The following is a 17249-nucleotide window of genomic DNA, read 5'->3' on the forward strand; positions in this document are numbered from 1 at the left end:
ACGACAAGAATAAACCACAGGCCAAATAAGCCACATAGCCATTACTAATGAACTCAGTCATATTTTCTGTGATATTCAATTACATGTTTCATTTAGGTGTCCTGGTTTGAGGTAAAACAGAACCAATTTTCTGTTTTGTAATTTTACTTTTTAGCTGGGCCTCTTCTAACTGACTAAACTCTGAAATTAACAGCACATTGTTCAGAAGCTGTTCACTCTCAGAGTGATAAGACCTGGTTATACCGAGGAACGGTATGCACAGAGGCTCTTGCTTATACTTATTGCTGTAACAACCAAGGTCAGCTAACCTCGCTCTTTGCCCCGTTAGAGGGTCAGAAGTGGAAAAGCATTGAGGGGTCCCACCTGCAGGGAGGAGCAGACAGGACAGGTGACCCAAAACTAACCAACAGGGTATTCCATCCCATCTGCATCACACTCAGCTGAGGGATCAAAAGGTCAAGTCTCTTTCTTTAATGGCCAACGTCCAAGGAGGACCCTGTCTGTTTGTCTGCCTTTTGATCCCAATCCAAGCATTCCTAACTCCAGATCCGGAATTCAGCTCCTGTCTGTCGCTGACTCCAGTCTGGGACTTTCCCTGTGCCTGCTGGTGACTCAATCGTCATCCTGGGAGCTGGATACGGTTTTGTACATATTGTGTATTTTTTTTAATTATTATTTATTATTTCTTTATTTATTATTTCTTTATTTATTATTATTTTCATTAAAGTACTTTAGTTCTTTTTCTAAACTCATAAATCTCTTTCTCTCTTCCTCTCCTCTCTTTGAAGGGGGGGCGGGGAGGGCCATCTGTCATTCTGATTGGCCAATCCGGCCAAAACCACAACATTAGTATACGAACCATTCATATAAAACATATAAGAGACAAACAAATGGCACTAGCATCTTACCTCATTGTGAGAGGCTTGCCCACTTGTATTCCAAACAATTAGATCATTCTGCGTGTTTGGAAAAAAAGAAAAGATCATTTCATCAACTACATTAGTGATACACCACAACAGGATATTTTACTCGTGATACTCAGATACACATTGATACGTAATTCATTTTTTTCACTGAAACAATTAATTTTCATGAATACTTGTATTGCTAGTTGAACGTCATTGAAAAAACCTTGTGGAAATTATTTGCACAGATTTGTCATACATTTTTTAGTTTCAATCCTAAGTGATTACAACTGCATTTATAAGCTTTTAATATTTGTTAGTTCAAATGCAGTATCCAATTTTGCCTTACAGATTCTGTAATTAAACTGTCACCAAGAGTTTAACCTGAAAATATAGATTTTTAATATAGATTTGAAGATAAGTATTCTGTAACCAACTAATTTTATAATTGCAATATAACATACCTTTTGTTACCACTTCTGCAATAGTTAAATTGGAAACATGTAAGCCATGTTAATAAATATGAAATGCAACCAATAATTCTGCATCAGTAACAACTCAGTCAGCAGAGACACAGCTGGCATAACTAAAACCACATTATAATTCAATTCAAAAATCATTTCCGTAGGGCCAATTCTTTTTTTTTTTTTTAATAAATAAAAAACGGGAGAAAAAAAAAAAGACAGAAGTTGGAACACTTGGTCCCAACAGTCACAGAGCTTTCCAAAAGCTAGCAAGATGGGAAAGAAGATCACACACCCATCTTCATGATCTTTCATGGCTACTTTCGAAGCCTAAAAAAAATAAATTCTTCAACTTTAGACATCTTTCAGAATATTACCGCAACCACTGTATTAGCTAGAATAAACACAAAGAAATCTTACTCATCTGGTCCCAGCCAGTTCTCCCCGTGACTCGCACACGTGGGCACTCCTGTGCTCAGGGACTACGTGCTTGCCACAGGCCCGCTAGTTATGCCTACGTTGCAGGTCTAATCTCTCTCACAGCATGCAGGTCACTAGTCAGAATTCTGAATTTATGCTAAATTGAATTAATTTAGTAACACAGGTAGTAACATAAGCCCTTAGTGTACTACACAGAATGCAGCACGATTAAATACTTGCTTCTGAAAAATGTGTTTCCATTTCATGGAACGTGTCTAGTGCTTTCAGCTGCATAACACAGTCCAGGTCAGGCCCCCTACAAGTGCTTAGGAAGATTTACTTCTTCTTTTTAAAAGGTTCTTAAAAGTGAATCAGCAGCATCCTTGTTATACAGAGACCACAGACATTTTGACACTGAATTAACCGTATCTGTTCATCTCAGCAACATAGTAAGAACTGTTCCAAATAAAGCGTGGTAACCCCAACATACAACCATATAACAAGAGAGATGAACCAACTCTTTTTTTTTTTTTTTAAATGAGATATTTTGAAGAAAAAAAGACAAATTTAAGACTAACAAAATCACAAGGATATCATAGGAATATTTGACATTAATGATGATTATACATGAGTATGTGAAGAGCATCAAGATAAACCAGATTCAATCTATGTCTGGATAAGACAGACCGTAACATATAATATATCTCATATATATAATCTATATTTTTATATATTATATAAAAATATTTTAAAATATATACTTTTGTATATCATGTAATATATAAAAATATGTAATATGTAATATTTTAGAATATATATATATTTTTGTATATATACCAATATATACAGAACATTATGTAATTATGTTTGCAGAATCTTCTTGCAAAAGCAGTCACAAAAATCCCTACACAAACAAGTTCTGAAGTAGTAACGTGTGCACCAAATATTTAAATTAATTTTTTCCATAGTTTTTCATTTCTGGATCATTGCAACGTACACAAAACTTAAAATACTTCTGAAACTTTAAAACAATTACCTCAATCTGTTTGTAATGTTAAACAGTCTGTTTGTAATATAAACAAATTAAAAATACTGCTGTTAATAAAAACTTAGTAGCTACAAGAGTATTTGGGGTGACAGGGAAGAGGAATCAGGTGTTTCATTTTATTGAAGATCTAACTTCAAGCGACTTACTTTTTCCAGGGAAAAGCAACCACTGCAACTACTACAGTGTTTACTGGAAGAAAAGGCTTCTATTAATTTAATTACATCCTTCTTTTAAGGTCTTAATCAACTTCCCATTCACAGCCAAATCTTCAGATTCATGCTAAGGCAAAAAAAAAAAACCCACCAAAACCAACCAAAACAAACAACAGGCCTAAACCCACTATTATCTCTACACAGAAAGTGACAGAATGCAACAATCCATTCCAAATGTTTCTGCATTTATTGCATCCAGACACCTCCATACCTGACTCAATGACCATTTTTCACCCTGTTCACATGTTCTCACTTCAGGCTTTGCTTTCTCCATAATCAATTCCCTCCTCCTCTGAAATTCTAGTTCCTCTTCAGCATTTTCTCTCTGTAAGATTAAAAATTCTTTAGACCGCCTATCACTGGAAATAGAACTGTATCTTTTTTTTGCATAAAATTACATCAGAAGTATTTATTACAGATACCGCATCCTTGCAGTTCCAGTGCTAAAAGGTAGATCATTTAAATCTAACCAAAGTACGTCATAGAGAACACGGGTTCACCAGTCAGGCTACAGATCAAATAACAAGCAGCACATATCACACCGTACAACTCCAAATCACACTTTATATACTGTCTGTAACTATGGTGACAGTGCTCTGGCAAAACACTAATTTTTAGTTAAAGTATTTTTAGGGTTATCCTTAGTGAATGTACTGTTTTCCTATACCAGAACAGGCAGATAGGGGGGGTGGGATGGTAGACAAGTATGCACAGCTGAGCTATGAACTGCCATACATCAAAGCTGCACATGGGGCGGGGGGGGAAGGTGGGGGAACCTAAGATGAAAAACTAACTGAAAAACTCAGAAAAATTTTAAGTATACACATGCAAAAAAATAAAAGCAATTCCATAAAAATGTTAAAGAAGAACTAGTTTTGTCCTCCATCCTACTAAATTTTTTCCTTCCCTACTTGGTAGATTAATAGTTGATGAAGTTGTTGGCCCATTTCCTGTCTTCCCCCCCCAAACATTTTGTCATAATACACTCATAAACGTACCTGACCAAGGGAAGACATCTCCATCTGCATTTGACCACTATGTATAAAGATAAACAAATGCAAATATGTAATTCATTGTGTAGAAACTTGAATATGGTTAATCTAGCAAATGCATTATTTTTATCTAAAAAAGGTAGATAAACACACTTTACTGTAGACTCCTGAAATTCTAAAGCTGTTGCTGGTTCCATGGGATACAGATTCACAGCACTGCTCTCTGAAATATCCATGCTTAATCTGCAAGGTTTGAAATAAAAACATTGCACTGGGGTATAGCTTTGGTAACCATTCTGTTCAGTATTTAATTTCAAACAAATGGATATACGAAATACCTCTGTAGTCATGGTTTTAACCTGCTCAGTGTTCTCTCAACTTTTTGAAATGCCTCCTGATGCTTCACTGTCACCAGTTCAATCATTATTCTATTTATTTTATTGTTTTGTTTATTATTAAATATTTTTATTCATTATTGATCACCAGATTAATCATTATTAATCATGAATTAATGTTAATGCTTTCATCTGCAAAACGTCACCCTGAGCAATGGCTTGTATCAAAACAAAAGGACCTGTTTACTATCAAAAACCATGCCATTATCTAGAAGATGGTAGATTTCTATATCCAACCTCTAGCGCCCTGTGTTCAAATAGAAGCCACAGTCCCGATTAGATATTAAAATTTAATTTACAGCGTATGAAAATAAAGCAGCACAACAATAAATTCACAACAGACGACGATCCGAAAGAAAGCAGTGAATACAAGAATCTGAAGCAAACATCTGGAAATACTGAAAAAGGTTGAGTCTGAAATCTTTTTCCTTTCCAGAACTGAAATGCTGCTTCTGCAGGTTTGAAACTCTGCAGAACACGAGGACAACAATAACTGGACAGGAGTTTTACAAGTTTAATAGTCATATCCATGAATGAAAATATCTCCAATTGCTGTGCTCTACACACTGAACTCTAGTCAGTGCACGTTAGGCACGTCAGCATCACCTACTGTTTCAGCCCCTACAGGGATTTCCCATTCTAACTCCTAAACTGCCTTCAGCGTGAGATAAGGATAATTCTGGCTAGAGCTAGTTATTTCAACTAGGTTACCCTGACTAGGTGATTAGAGTTATACTGATGCACAAAGGAAACATCTTTGGGGAAAGTTATAATTTTTGACATGCTCTAGGTTTACATTAAAAGTACGTGGAAGCTTTTGTGCATCTTAAACTAAGGAGCAATGGAAGCATTTAAATTCCTTTGTGGATCTGGATAAAGACACAAAAACTATTCAGTATGAAAACCAAAGTTTTCTCACACTGCTTTATGTGATGCAAGTATATAACAAACTACCATGTAATCCAGTAATTATAAAAGAAATTATGAGGAACGCATGGCCCAGAGGATTGAAAGTCTGCAGCATCATTCGGCAAATATTAAGTACCCCGGTGTATCTTGCTGGGTAAGCCTGGACGTTCACATACAGGAGACATATATTGAAACACCTATATAATGCTCAGTAAATTAAAAAGAAATACTCATAGTTTAAGGTTAGAAAAAGAAAGAGCAGCCACAGAAAAGCCTAAACCCACTATGTAAAAAACTAGAAGAAAAATACAGACATGCATGACACCATTAGCTATTTTTAAAAGCCCCATTTCAAATTTCCTATAGTGTTACTAACGAAAGCACATCTGAATATGCATAGAGAAACAGATTCATTTTCGGTATTTTCTTGTCATTTTTAATTTAACAAGAAAAGCTAAGTATGTAGGAATTATTCGGGCAATATTTGACAAAACGCAAAATGACAAAGTAATAAGCCCCATACGAGGTGCAGGAGCAATGGTATACTATCACACACAAACCACAGGAACTAAAAAGCTTTCCTAATTTGTATGACTTTTTATGAAGCAAAAATACTTGTGATTCAAGTATTTAGTATATTATTCCAGAATTCAAGTATTCCCTATATGATTCAAAATAATCCAGATGATTGTCACTAGAAATACTAACAGGAGTGCATTTCTGTCGTAAAAAGTAGGAAGGTCTGCTAGGTGAAAAAATGGTATCAACGTAGGCATTTAAACTAAAGAACAGTGTAGTCACAAGAACAAACAGCCAAGGGAAGAAGGAGAAACAAGGATACTTTAGGCTGGAAGCGACAAGGAGGTTTCTAGTCTTCAGACAAATAAAGCTCTAAACCAGCTACCTCATAGAATAGAAGTAGTGAAGAAAAATGAGTTACCTTGTTTTGAAGTGAACTTAATCAAATTTTGAAGAAAAGCAATAGCAAGCATCTGGACAGAACTACCTACATCGCTCTTTTCAGTAGGACAGGTGTTTATTTTCTTGTAAATACTTATTCCTTTGTTTATTCACAGTTCCAGAGTCATTCCACCTGACTTTAGCCACTTGAAATAAGCACCTAAATTATAAAACCTCGCCTTCTTGTAGTCAGGGAAAATCTAAATAACTTTCTCTAGCTGCCTCTTCCTCTTTCCCCTTTTGATTTCAGAGGAAAGCTACAGAAACTTCACCACTAATTCAGGCACCTCCTTTATATGCTCCATTGAGGTAGGATGAAGCTGGGCCAGAAAACCTTCTCCAATCTCCATAAAATACACCAAGCATGATTAAGTAGAGGAGAGTTTATAGTCCCCTAGAAGAAATGTAACTATCCTAGACAAAACTTCAGAAAATCACAGTAGTGTACACGAGATGAATGGTTAAGATGTGTCTCCACCTCTAAATTTAGGTTTCTTTTATACCTGAAATCCTTCTTAATTTAATGGTAATCTTGTCTAGATACTCAGAGCACATTTCCTGCTTAATTGTCTAAGCGTCCCCTGAAAAACATTGATATGCTAAAAAAGCACTTCATAACTCCAAAGAACTTTCAATTATCAGTTCAAAAAGAACTCTAAAGTCATTCACAAAAATTGTAAATACATTACATGAACACAGCAGCTATTGTAAGCGTACCTGTTGGGATCTTGTAATAAATCTACTGCTTCTCTTAGTTGTTCTATCATTGCTATATCAATAGTTTGTTCTTCTGATAAATTTATTCTATAACAGAAAACAAAAGCATTCTAAAAAAGAGGTACAACAGCAATTATCAAGGGTAGTCTGAATTTTAGTTTGTGAGCTGTATCTTCCAACTGGCATGCAAACTCTACAGAGGAGAAAAAACAGCCTCTGTACACACAGTATGTGCACAGTATGTCCTGAATTTATGGAAAGAGTTTCTTTTGAAAAAATTCTCCAGCACCTTGTCTTTAACAAAGCCCCCGACCCAATACATACACAAACAAATGCAATGAACTAAAACTTTTAGCATTCAATTAAACAGACTGACTTCTAAAATTGAAAAGTTTTTTACCAATATTTGACTCTTATCAACTGCCCTCACCACACGTATTGTTTTAACATAAGTTCTAAATACAATGACTCTTTTAATGGACCAGCATGCTTTCTTTTGCTTTTCAAGATCAGTAATTCTTTTTGGGGTTAGACACACAAACACCTGATAGTTCTGCCAATAAGGCTCTTTCAGAAAGTACTTATTCTTCCCTTCCTTCAGTTTTTGGTTTTAAATCATATAGGACTCCACTGTTCTACTTAGTGACAACTTCACTGTCATGCTAAAGACCCTCTTCTTATGCGCTCTCCTCAGCAATTGATGTTCACTTGCTCTGTTCTTGAATTGATGTCTATGAATTAATGATTGCTTTAGGGTTAAAATTATGACAAAAGACGAAAAAAGACTGAGGGATTTTTTCCAATTAAATTACTTTTTTTTAAATGTACATTAAATTTAGATCTTATAAGTTTTGATAAAATCTTTTTTTTAACAGTGCCATTAACAGACTAAATATCAAAATACCTGGTTAAAAAGCTTGCATTCTACATAGGTAAAAATACTGCAGCATTATTGGTGCATACAAATTAGTTGTCATATAACATTCACTCTATTCGGCAAGAATGTGTAAAACATTGAGCACACACAAAATGCAAGGCTGTGCTTCTGTCATGCCTCCAAGTCTACAAAATGATTAACTGATAAGGAAATGCCAGTTCCGGTCAATCTAATGAAATGAGACAGCTAATTACTAATAGATAACATTAAAAATACTTACATTTCGTCTGTTTGCCATTGTGTGTCCTCTTCTATTCTCAATAATTCATCACACTCAGCTGCTCTGCTCTGTAAGCAGACAAAGCGATATTGAGAACTGAACTTTGCAATTAAGTAGGCAGATAAATTTTGCTTTTAGACTCAGCCCTGACCTAATTTATACAACAGTTTAAGGTGGCTAGTTGAAGCAATCCAACCCTGCTGCTCCACTCCTCACTCTACCCCCTTTTAAGATACCGATTACAAGATCTTCTATTCACTATGCAGATTTTATTGAGGTCAACAGCCCTTACCCTCCTTTAACTGTAGAAAGAAAGTCAAGCAGCATGAGAATTCTTCACTCTATGTCCCAGATTTCATTTGTGCCTTTCTGGTGTATGCAAACAATGCTTCCATTAAGCACAATCCTAACTCTCCTCTTACTTGCTCTCCTTCTGCAGCTAGATTTGTTTACAGAGCAAGGAAACTCCAAATATGCAAACAGTAGCAATTATGCACTTCATCCATGATTATTAACAGGATTCTTACTCGACAGTTTTAACAGTCACGAATGCATTTTTTTAAAAAACAAATCAGAACAAAACCTGCACGAAACAATTCATATCAGTCAGCCAGTTGTTTTGGGTTCAGTGTAGGCACAAATTAGAGCCCCCACTGTCCTACCTATAACTATGAAGCGCTGCTTCATAGAAAATATGACTTTCTTTTATGCTTCTATTCGGTGCTTTGCAAGTTTCTTTTCTCTTTCATCTCAGATGGGCAGGAACACCGAAGTAGTTCAGCTGCCAGTAAAGACAGAAGCTTTCTGAATGGATGTGCATTTGTACTAGCAGGGAATGAACAACAGAAAACAGAGAGGCTTATCCTCTTTTGTGTCATGTTTGGCACATCAGTCGCATCACCCTGTACCAATAAACGCTATCCAACTCTGCCAGATGTGTCACTGAAGAGTATACCAGCTTCTCTAACATTCCCCAAAGATGGCCTATTCCCCAGTAGAATAAATAAAGCCATTGTTTTTTCTTTTTCTTCTCCTCACAGGAATGAAGTACGTGATGTTTCCCGTAAAAAGGACACATATCGTAAGATGAAAAAAATGCAGTACTTATTCTAGAAGGTGATCCTCAGTCTCTGGGCATAATTATAAAGATAAGGTAAATAAAGCCATATAAATTAGGACTAAAATTTGAAAAACTACAAAATCCTCCAAGCCTAATCTCCTCTTTTGCACTGCAAGTTGTACTGATTTTACGTATTGTTTGGTTAACCAGTATCTCAACTTTAGAAGGCCCCCACTGTCCCAAAAGCATTCTAGTACATGGCTAAACATAAACCAAAGAACACAGACTCAGAAATCCACGCAAGAAGAAAAATGCCCTGAGTTCAAAATCCTCAGAATAAAATGCATGTACTACCTGTCCAAGTCACCAACCTGCCAATCTCAAAAATCATGATGTTAAGAAGATATCAAAATTAAAAAGAAATGAAATGGCTCACTCTATTGAATTTCAATTTAAGAATATCGCTAAAGTAACCTGCATTTTACCGAAGCACTGTCTGCAACACATTTTTTCAGATAATACTATCTCATTATGATAGAAGACATTCCCAATGGAACAGTCTTCAAGTGGTACACTACTGAAAATCAAGATGATGAAGTGAAAAGAATAAGGAAAGGAAATACAAACTATATATATATATATAATATAATGTACAGTCAACTTCAGATGCGTTTACCCGTTTGTCAGGAGAAGACGAAAGTATTCTATGCTGTTCTATCTAGTCCATTCACCTCAAATGTGTGCACATTCTGAAAATCTGTATGCAGGAAACCTGTGATCATTTAACATTTTAATTACCTAAACCCACTACTTCTACTAACTTTTTAACTATCTAAAAAAGAAAAAAATAATCCCTCAATCTTTTTTTAGTATAAAAGTCGCAAAAGAACAAGCCAATATAAGATAAAGTTGGTTGGTTGGGGTTTCCCCCCCCCAACACTTTGTTTTTAAATGCTAGTCTGCTGTAGCTGCCACTTCAGATTCTGCAGCTAGCTGCAGAAGATCTGCAAGAGTTTTGTTACCCGAAAAAAACCAAAAAAGGTTGCTCAAAGAGATGTTTCACAGAACCAGCACTCTGTTTACAAGAAACTGGAAGGCCACATCCTTTCTCTTTCCACTATTATTTCCCAGAACATCCTATAAGGGATGGAAGATGGAAGTGAAACATTGCCTCTTTGAACCTCTTAAGACTTTCCAAAGAAGAAAAAAATTAGTCTAAAAATATGCATACTAGATAATCCCTTCTGGCCTGTAAATTAAGAAGAGAGATCACATCCACAGAAACACTACAAACCCCTACTATTTCTCAAATATCTTTCCATTACAAAGGATCTAGCAAAAGTATCCAGCAAATAAATTTTCACAGAAAAATACCCACTTGCTCAAAATTTCCCTAGAATCTTTCAAAAGCCCCTCAGTCTACCTAACTACATATAATTTATAAATTCATCAGGCAGTTCTTGCTATATAATATAGCAAGTGAATTTCATGAGTTGCCACACAACACCAACCACTAATGATTCATAATACATTTCTATGGATTCTCTTGCAGCTTTCTCAAGACGCGTATGTCCAGACATATTCCACTAAACCTAATGCCACAAATGGAAAAAAATGAGTAAATCACAATACGAATTGTGAAAATACAGCTTAAAACAGACAAAAAGGCACAACAGAACAATTTCTAAGAGGTCATTCATTATGAAAAACAGTTCAAAAAGAAAACACGTTTGGTAGTTCCCCGACAACAAGCCATATGCCAGTAAGATGCCACATGACTGATAAGCAAGTACTCATTAACCATGACAGAAAGACAAGAGTAATACTTTCAAAAGGATTAAGCAACTACCTATGACGTGTAACTAGCAATGCAGAGCACCACTGTTCAGTAATGAACATCTTAAGGAAACTACAGTGGCACCCTCACATACAAAAGAGACTGATGGGTATAATCTCAAAGTTTCTTGTGGATAACCTGTGTTTTCTTACATCCTTTATTATAAACACACACACGCATTTTGTTATATGCACAAAGATACACACAATTATTCAAATGCACTTTCCTATCATCTATAGCACCTAAAATGTTCATAACGGGGTCAGAGTATACTCCCAAAATGTATCAAGAAAGGAAGATGCCAAATTTTGTAAGAGGTAGATTCCTAGAATAACAGATTTTATTTTAGATTTGATATAATTTGTCTTTATAGATCTCTCAATTTCTCCTATAATTTTAAAATATTTAAGAATATATATTTTACTACCGTAACATTATTTCATAACTTTAGCCACCACAGCTAACACTGAAAGTCGTCTTGCATTTTACTAACGTAACAAATGCAAAAATTGCTCAATTCAAAATATAAAGCAAATCATACAGAACATACTTGCCACTTTTTCTTAAAGCCTTAAACATAGCTAAAGGATAACCCTCATGTATACTAGAGAGTTATGGATAAACTGACCTCCTGCATTAATTATAATCACTTTAAACCTACCTGCTTAATTTTGCATTCTGTATGTTTTATGACAATGAATATCAATTGCAGTCTCTCATTCACTAAGATGTCTACAGTTTGTCATTCCTTTTTGATCTACACTTATGAAAGTAGTGAAGATATTTCCCCCCATTGAAAACTGTCACAAGCTTACCTTAATGTAACTCATAAATTCAGTAGTAAGAGTATCCGATTCATCAAACTGGTTTCCTGTTTCTCTTGACTTATCATTGACAATCAAGTGAGAAGATCCCTGATGGAATTCCACTAATAACAACAAAAAGAGATTGAAGAATGATTTCTGATTCAGCTCAACATTTGTTACGCAACATAATTTAAGTGCATTAAATTATAGAGCTCAAAAGCAAACCAAGTTTAAATTTGAAGCATATTAAAAACTTCCAAATAAGTTAAGACTTTTGCATTTTAATGAATTATGCCAATGCATTTCAAAGATCTAATAAACCAATAACCTGGGCTCACACAGCTGTAGATCAGAAGCATCACAGCAGACATTGATGGAGTCAGTTTTGAACTACAGCAAGTATGTCTTGCCAGTACTGGTACAAGAATACAGCTAGACAGCTGCAGAGTATTTAAGACACTCAGGCATCTCAGTCAGTGACTTGCAGTTTAATGCAACTTCAGAGTTTCTATGCTGCAACAAACACTCAAACTCTTAGCAGAATTTACAAAAATAAAATGATTCAGAGCCTTCAGAGCCTATGTCAGTCCCCTGCTTACATATAATACTTCCAGGGGTATGAGGCAGTAATAATTTTCTCTGTTTAAAGTGGTCTGATCCTATAACATACCTGCTCCAGTGTACTAATAAACACTATAGGATGTAATGTTCTTACTATCTCACTTCATATTCTACTAAATTCTGATGAGTATCTCAACTGAAGTTCATTTAATCTAGTATGTAACACTGGGGAAAGGCTGATCTCCTATTTATGTGGCTTCCATATGCAACTCACTGACTCCATCCTGCCACTTATCATTAGTATGTGCAGACCTTGGAGACACACTGTTTATCAGTATGTAGATATAATTTAAAAACATACAAGTTACTTTAATAACATTTAAATAAAATTACACCATCTCGCAAAATCTGAAGAGGCTTACTTCTTTCCAGAGGTAATTCTAACTTTGATTAACAAAGCTTTATATACGCATTAAGTGCAACTACAGAAATGGACTCTGCTTTGTACATTACTAACTCAGAATCTGAGTTAGCATTTGATAAAAGTTATTACACATTGATATTACTGGTTGGGAAGCATGGTTTAAACCAAGTCTCACTTTTCTGCCCCAGTCAGAACCAGAATTTATTAACTCTTGAGACAGGATGGAAGAAGGTTGTTGGAATTGCTACAGAAAATTACTATAAGGACCTCAATTCAGTATAATTAAAAATGATCTAAATAGCACGCTTTTTTTTTTTCTTTATTACATGACTGCATATGTATGCTCAAAGCCTTTTGGGTACGTAGGCAGGCATTTATTACAAAAAATTAAAATGCACAGGGTAGTGAAAATACCTATTGTTCAACTACAGTATAAGCAAGAAAAATCAATTTAATAAGGCATTTATCCAGTGCAAAATTAAAAACTGAAAATTCCAAGGAAAATCAGCAGTAAATAAAATGTATCTAATTTAAAGATGATGTTTGTAGACTCTTGAAAGATTGATGCTTGTTGGGCCATGACTTTTGCAAACAGAATTTACAGTCTTATACAGAGAATTATCAACAGAATATCCTTGTATTTAACTTCCACTTTTTTTACATTCCAACCTTTTCTTGAATTAGCGTGGTGACCTGAGTCTTCCTTTATAACCTGGTCTTCTTCCACGATGTCCGACATTGGAACATTAAAGCTGACAGTATCTTCATCAGATGGCTAAGAAGAAATAAGAGAACCACTGGTTTCAGCTTAAACTAAGACTGATAAAAATGTACTATTAAGAAGCATGGTCACTAGAGACTGGGAAACTACTAAGGGAGAGGATAGCAGAGCATCTAGAATGACTAAATCGTGTTGTAGGAAGCTGTAGTCATGCTGAATGCATCCTCACAGCAGGCTTTCCAAGCAGCACAATTCATCTGTCCTCTTTTCCTATCGTCCTCACTGCACTAGTCCTCTCCTTCCAGTGACACCGTTGCACTGCGCTTTCCCGGGACAACTGAAAATAGGGGCTCCTTGTAGCCACCAAAGCTTGCAGAAAAGCTGAGCCTGACATCACATTTCTTTCTTCTTTCCCTCCAAGACACTTCTCCCCCGCACTACCATGCAGCTTGTTAGTTTAGTGCCTAAAGCAAGCAAGATGAACTTTGTAGGCTGAGGCAGTATCTTTTATTAGATTAACCGGTACAGCTGAAACAAAAAAAGCATATCAAGTATACTAGTTTTTCTTCATGGACTTAAAAGCTTATTCATTTTTTTCAGCTATATTAGTTAGTATACTAAAACATATCGCTTTTATCTACAAGCTTATCCTGTCTATGACTTTACAGATAGCGGCTACACAACGAAGCGCTGACACACTAGCCTTCATCTCTGTCCCATGCCACTACCGCTCCGCTATTCCCCCAGGACCAGCAGTGACCTGCTCACAGTGGGACCTGCTCACATTCTCTCCTGAGGTGAACCACAGCAAAAAACACAGTGTGCAGAAGAGGCCAAGTTTTTATTCTTGCTCTCTTAAGATAGAGAGCTTACCATTACAGTAGCCTCTCAGAGCTTTGCGAGTGTATTTCCCAACAAACCCACTGGCATTGCTTATCCTTTAGGTGCTTTGTTTCGCTAACTCACTACCCCGTGCACATACATTCCATACATGTAATTCTGTAATTAAAACTGCTATAATACACGTATAGTAGTTTGTTACATATCTTTTAAGAATATATATAATTTAAGGAAATGGTATTTCCCCGTTTATCAGTTCAGCCCATTGTAACACAAGATCTGCAATGGAATGACAGATTGTTACATACAACCAGTTATTCAGTTGCACCATTGCTAGCTTCTACAAGAATTACGCCATTCCTAGTACCTTTATATGTTCACATTCCATGTAGGAAACATTTTTTTAAATCCTGAAGCTAAGACTTTTGATAAGGGATGAAGCAAACCACTTTCCTCTTAAAATACTGTATCAAAGATACATGTGGTTATTCCTATTTGCCAAGAATACCCTGGCCTGAACACATTTTGTAAATGTGGACCAACATAACTCTTCTTTATGAATAAACTGCATGTTACTAACTCTGAATTCACTGGCTGCATTCTTCTGCTTAAAGAGAAAAAATTCAAAGGATGTTCAAGGACTTGAAAAAGCCTTATCAAAAGGATGAAGCTTTACAATGAAGTGAACTAACATTGCAGTACTGTTCCTATTTGTCAACTTTAAAAATAAGTTTTAAATTTAAAAGAAAATATTTTAAAATAAAACAAATCAGTATCTCAAATGGAAAATAAACTAATCACACTCCAAGTATTCTAAGCACAAAAGTCACTAGTTCTTTTAGACCTGAAACAATAAACAAATAGCTTTTTTAAAAAAAAAAAAAAAACAACAAGAGACATGCACAGTATAAATTCATTCAGACAACCAAGGTTACAGTGAAGTTCCTTCTCTTTCTTTCAGGCTGTATCTCATGTGACATTTAAGCACTAAATCTAGTTATTCTAGACCAAAGATTCATGATTTGTTAATTTCACAACTATCATTTGAAAATATTATAGTAAAGCGTTATTATATGCATTATTCAAAGTTCTGATTACTAAAACAGGCAAGATTTTTTTCTCAGCAGAGTAACACATACAGCTTTTAGAAAAATATTTTGGAGCACTGGTGTAAAAAAAGCTACAGGTCATTCAATTTGGAAACAGAAAATCATTCCTTTAACAGGCTATGTCTCTTTCAGGGCCTACGGAATTCTGCAACTGATTTTCCAGGTGCTTCCTGCCAGTGTACTACAAAACAGAAACTATCCAAAGTAGCTTGCAATAATACAAAAGTATTGCTCTTTCATAGGTGAGACACTGTATGTCACTTCCTTTGTCCACAGTTTTATTTTTATTCAGCTAGCAAGAGAAGACAACAATAGAAATACAAGAAACAAAAACAAAGGATGAGGAGTCCAATTTTCATCTTAAATACCTAATATTATTCCAACACTGAATTCAGATCATGCATTTTGAAAGAATCTTCATATACATTCTTGCTGGTTCTAAAGCGTCTCTCTTATGGGTAACAAAGCAGGGATACCACCTGGATCTTAAAAAGTACCCTGTTCTAATGAATTTTCACTAAGGAAAAAAAAAAAAGGTCAAAGGGAGGTAGAAAATGAATGCAAATGCTACACTGTTCCTAAAAGAGGAGGTACATGAGTGCACTACCTTAAAGCAGAAAACGCCTTCAAGTTGCCATGATAAGTTTTACAGCAACATTACAAGATATCTTTCACTTAAAATGCCCAAGATGACTATAGCTCTGAAGAATTGACCCTGTAATGACCCTACCAACAAGCCAGACAAATACGTAAAATGTTCATTTTGTCAAGCACTCCCTCCTAAGTGTATGGATCCAAAGCTAATTAGCAAGCTTCCTAAAAAATGCATTAGTATTCAAACAAGTGATGCATTTAAGTTACTATTTTCAGGTTACACAAATGCAAAATGACTTTGTAGTGTTTTCTGTAAAAGAGATGAAACTCAAGAGCCACTAGCCTTCAGACTAAACTGTAGCTTGCCTTATATACCTGTTGTATTTATAAAAACCCTCCAAAAAATGTGTTTTAATGATCACTTTATGACTGGTCATTTAATGTTTATCTCATGTTTGGTATGTAGATTTGTGATTGAAATTAACAATGTCCATCAATCTGTATTTGCAACATGCTACTATTTCTTGCACAATTCTCATGTATTAAAGTACACAAGTATTAAAGATTGCCTCAGAAGGAAAAGTGAGTGGTGAATTTACTATCAAACACATTTTGGATTACTGATCTCAGCATCTATTTTGTCCGTAACAGTAGAGCAGTAGTCAGGTGGGGATGGAATGAGTACATAGTTCTCATATACAAAGTCTTTGTGCTAATAAAAATGTATTGGTTTTCTGTTGGTTGTCTTTAAAATAATTTTTTGCTTTACAATTGCTATGTTTTGATTAGAGGAAAGATGATCTATTTTTCTAAAGGTGTTATTTATAGCTAAAGAGGAAATTCCAGAATAACAGTTTCATTAACAAGCTAACTCAGCTTCAGGAAGTGTAAGAATGACAAAACAGTTTGTAAGCCGCTCTGAATGGACCGCATGCTCTAAGAACTAGAGGTAAACCATTAGAAGTCTGTCTAGAATTCATGATTAATTCTGCTTCATTTCCATCTAGCAAGAAACTTGCCCAAATACTTGGAAAGCCTTGCCAGTTTTCTTAAGTGCTTTTGTATTTAAAAGACCAATCAGTGTGTAAGTGGACTCATTTTCAATTTGCTTTTTAGCA

At 35.4% G+C, this 17249-nt stretch overlaps 1 protein-coding gene across 7 annotated transcripts in view; it reads right to left on the minus strand.

Annotated features, from left to right (window-relative positions):
* Nucleotides 1–17249, minus strand: part of LRCH1 (leucine rich repeats and calponin homology domain containing 1) — a 140044-nt gene that overhangs the window by 41988 nt on the left and 80807 nt on the right. For 5 of the 7 annotated variants that reach the window (XM_063334502.1, XM_063334493.1, XM_063334528.1 and 2 more), the window contains exons 8-14: nt 13537–13642; nt 11892–12004; nt 8180–8247; nt 7023–7109; nt 4048–4084; nt 3261–3374; nt 909–956 (exon numbers count right to left, since the gene is read on the minus strand). In XM_063334502.1, coding sequence (XP_063190572.1) covers nt 909–956; nt 3261–3374; nt 4048–4084; nt 7023–7109; nt 8180–8247; nt 11892–12004; nt 13537–13642 — 573 coding nt within the window. Of the gene's footprint in view, nt 1–908; nt 957–3260; nt 3375–4047; nt 4085–4194; nt 4285–7022; nt 7110–8179; nt 8248–11891; nt 12005–13536; nt 13643–17249 lie in introns of all 7 variants that reach the window. The other 2 variants (XM_063334543.1, XM_063334511.1) reach the window with 2 other exon arrangements.

Source organism: Chroicocephalus ridibundus, chromosome 1 (assembly GCF_963924245.1).
Source record: "Chroicocephalus ridibundus chromosome 1, bChrRid1.1, whole genome shotgun sequence".
Taxonomy (NCBI): Eukaryota; Metazoa; Chordata; class Aves; order Charadriiformes; family Laridae; genus Chroicocephalus; species Chroicocephalus ridibundus.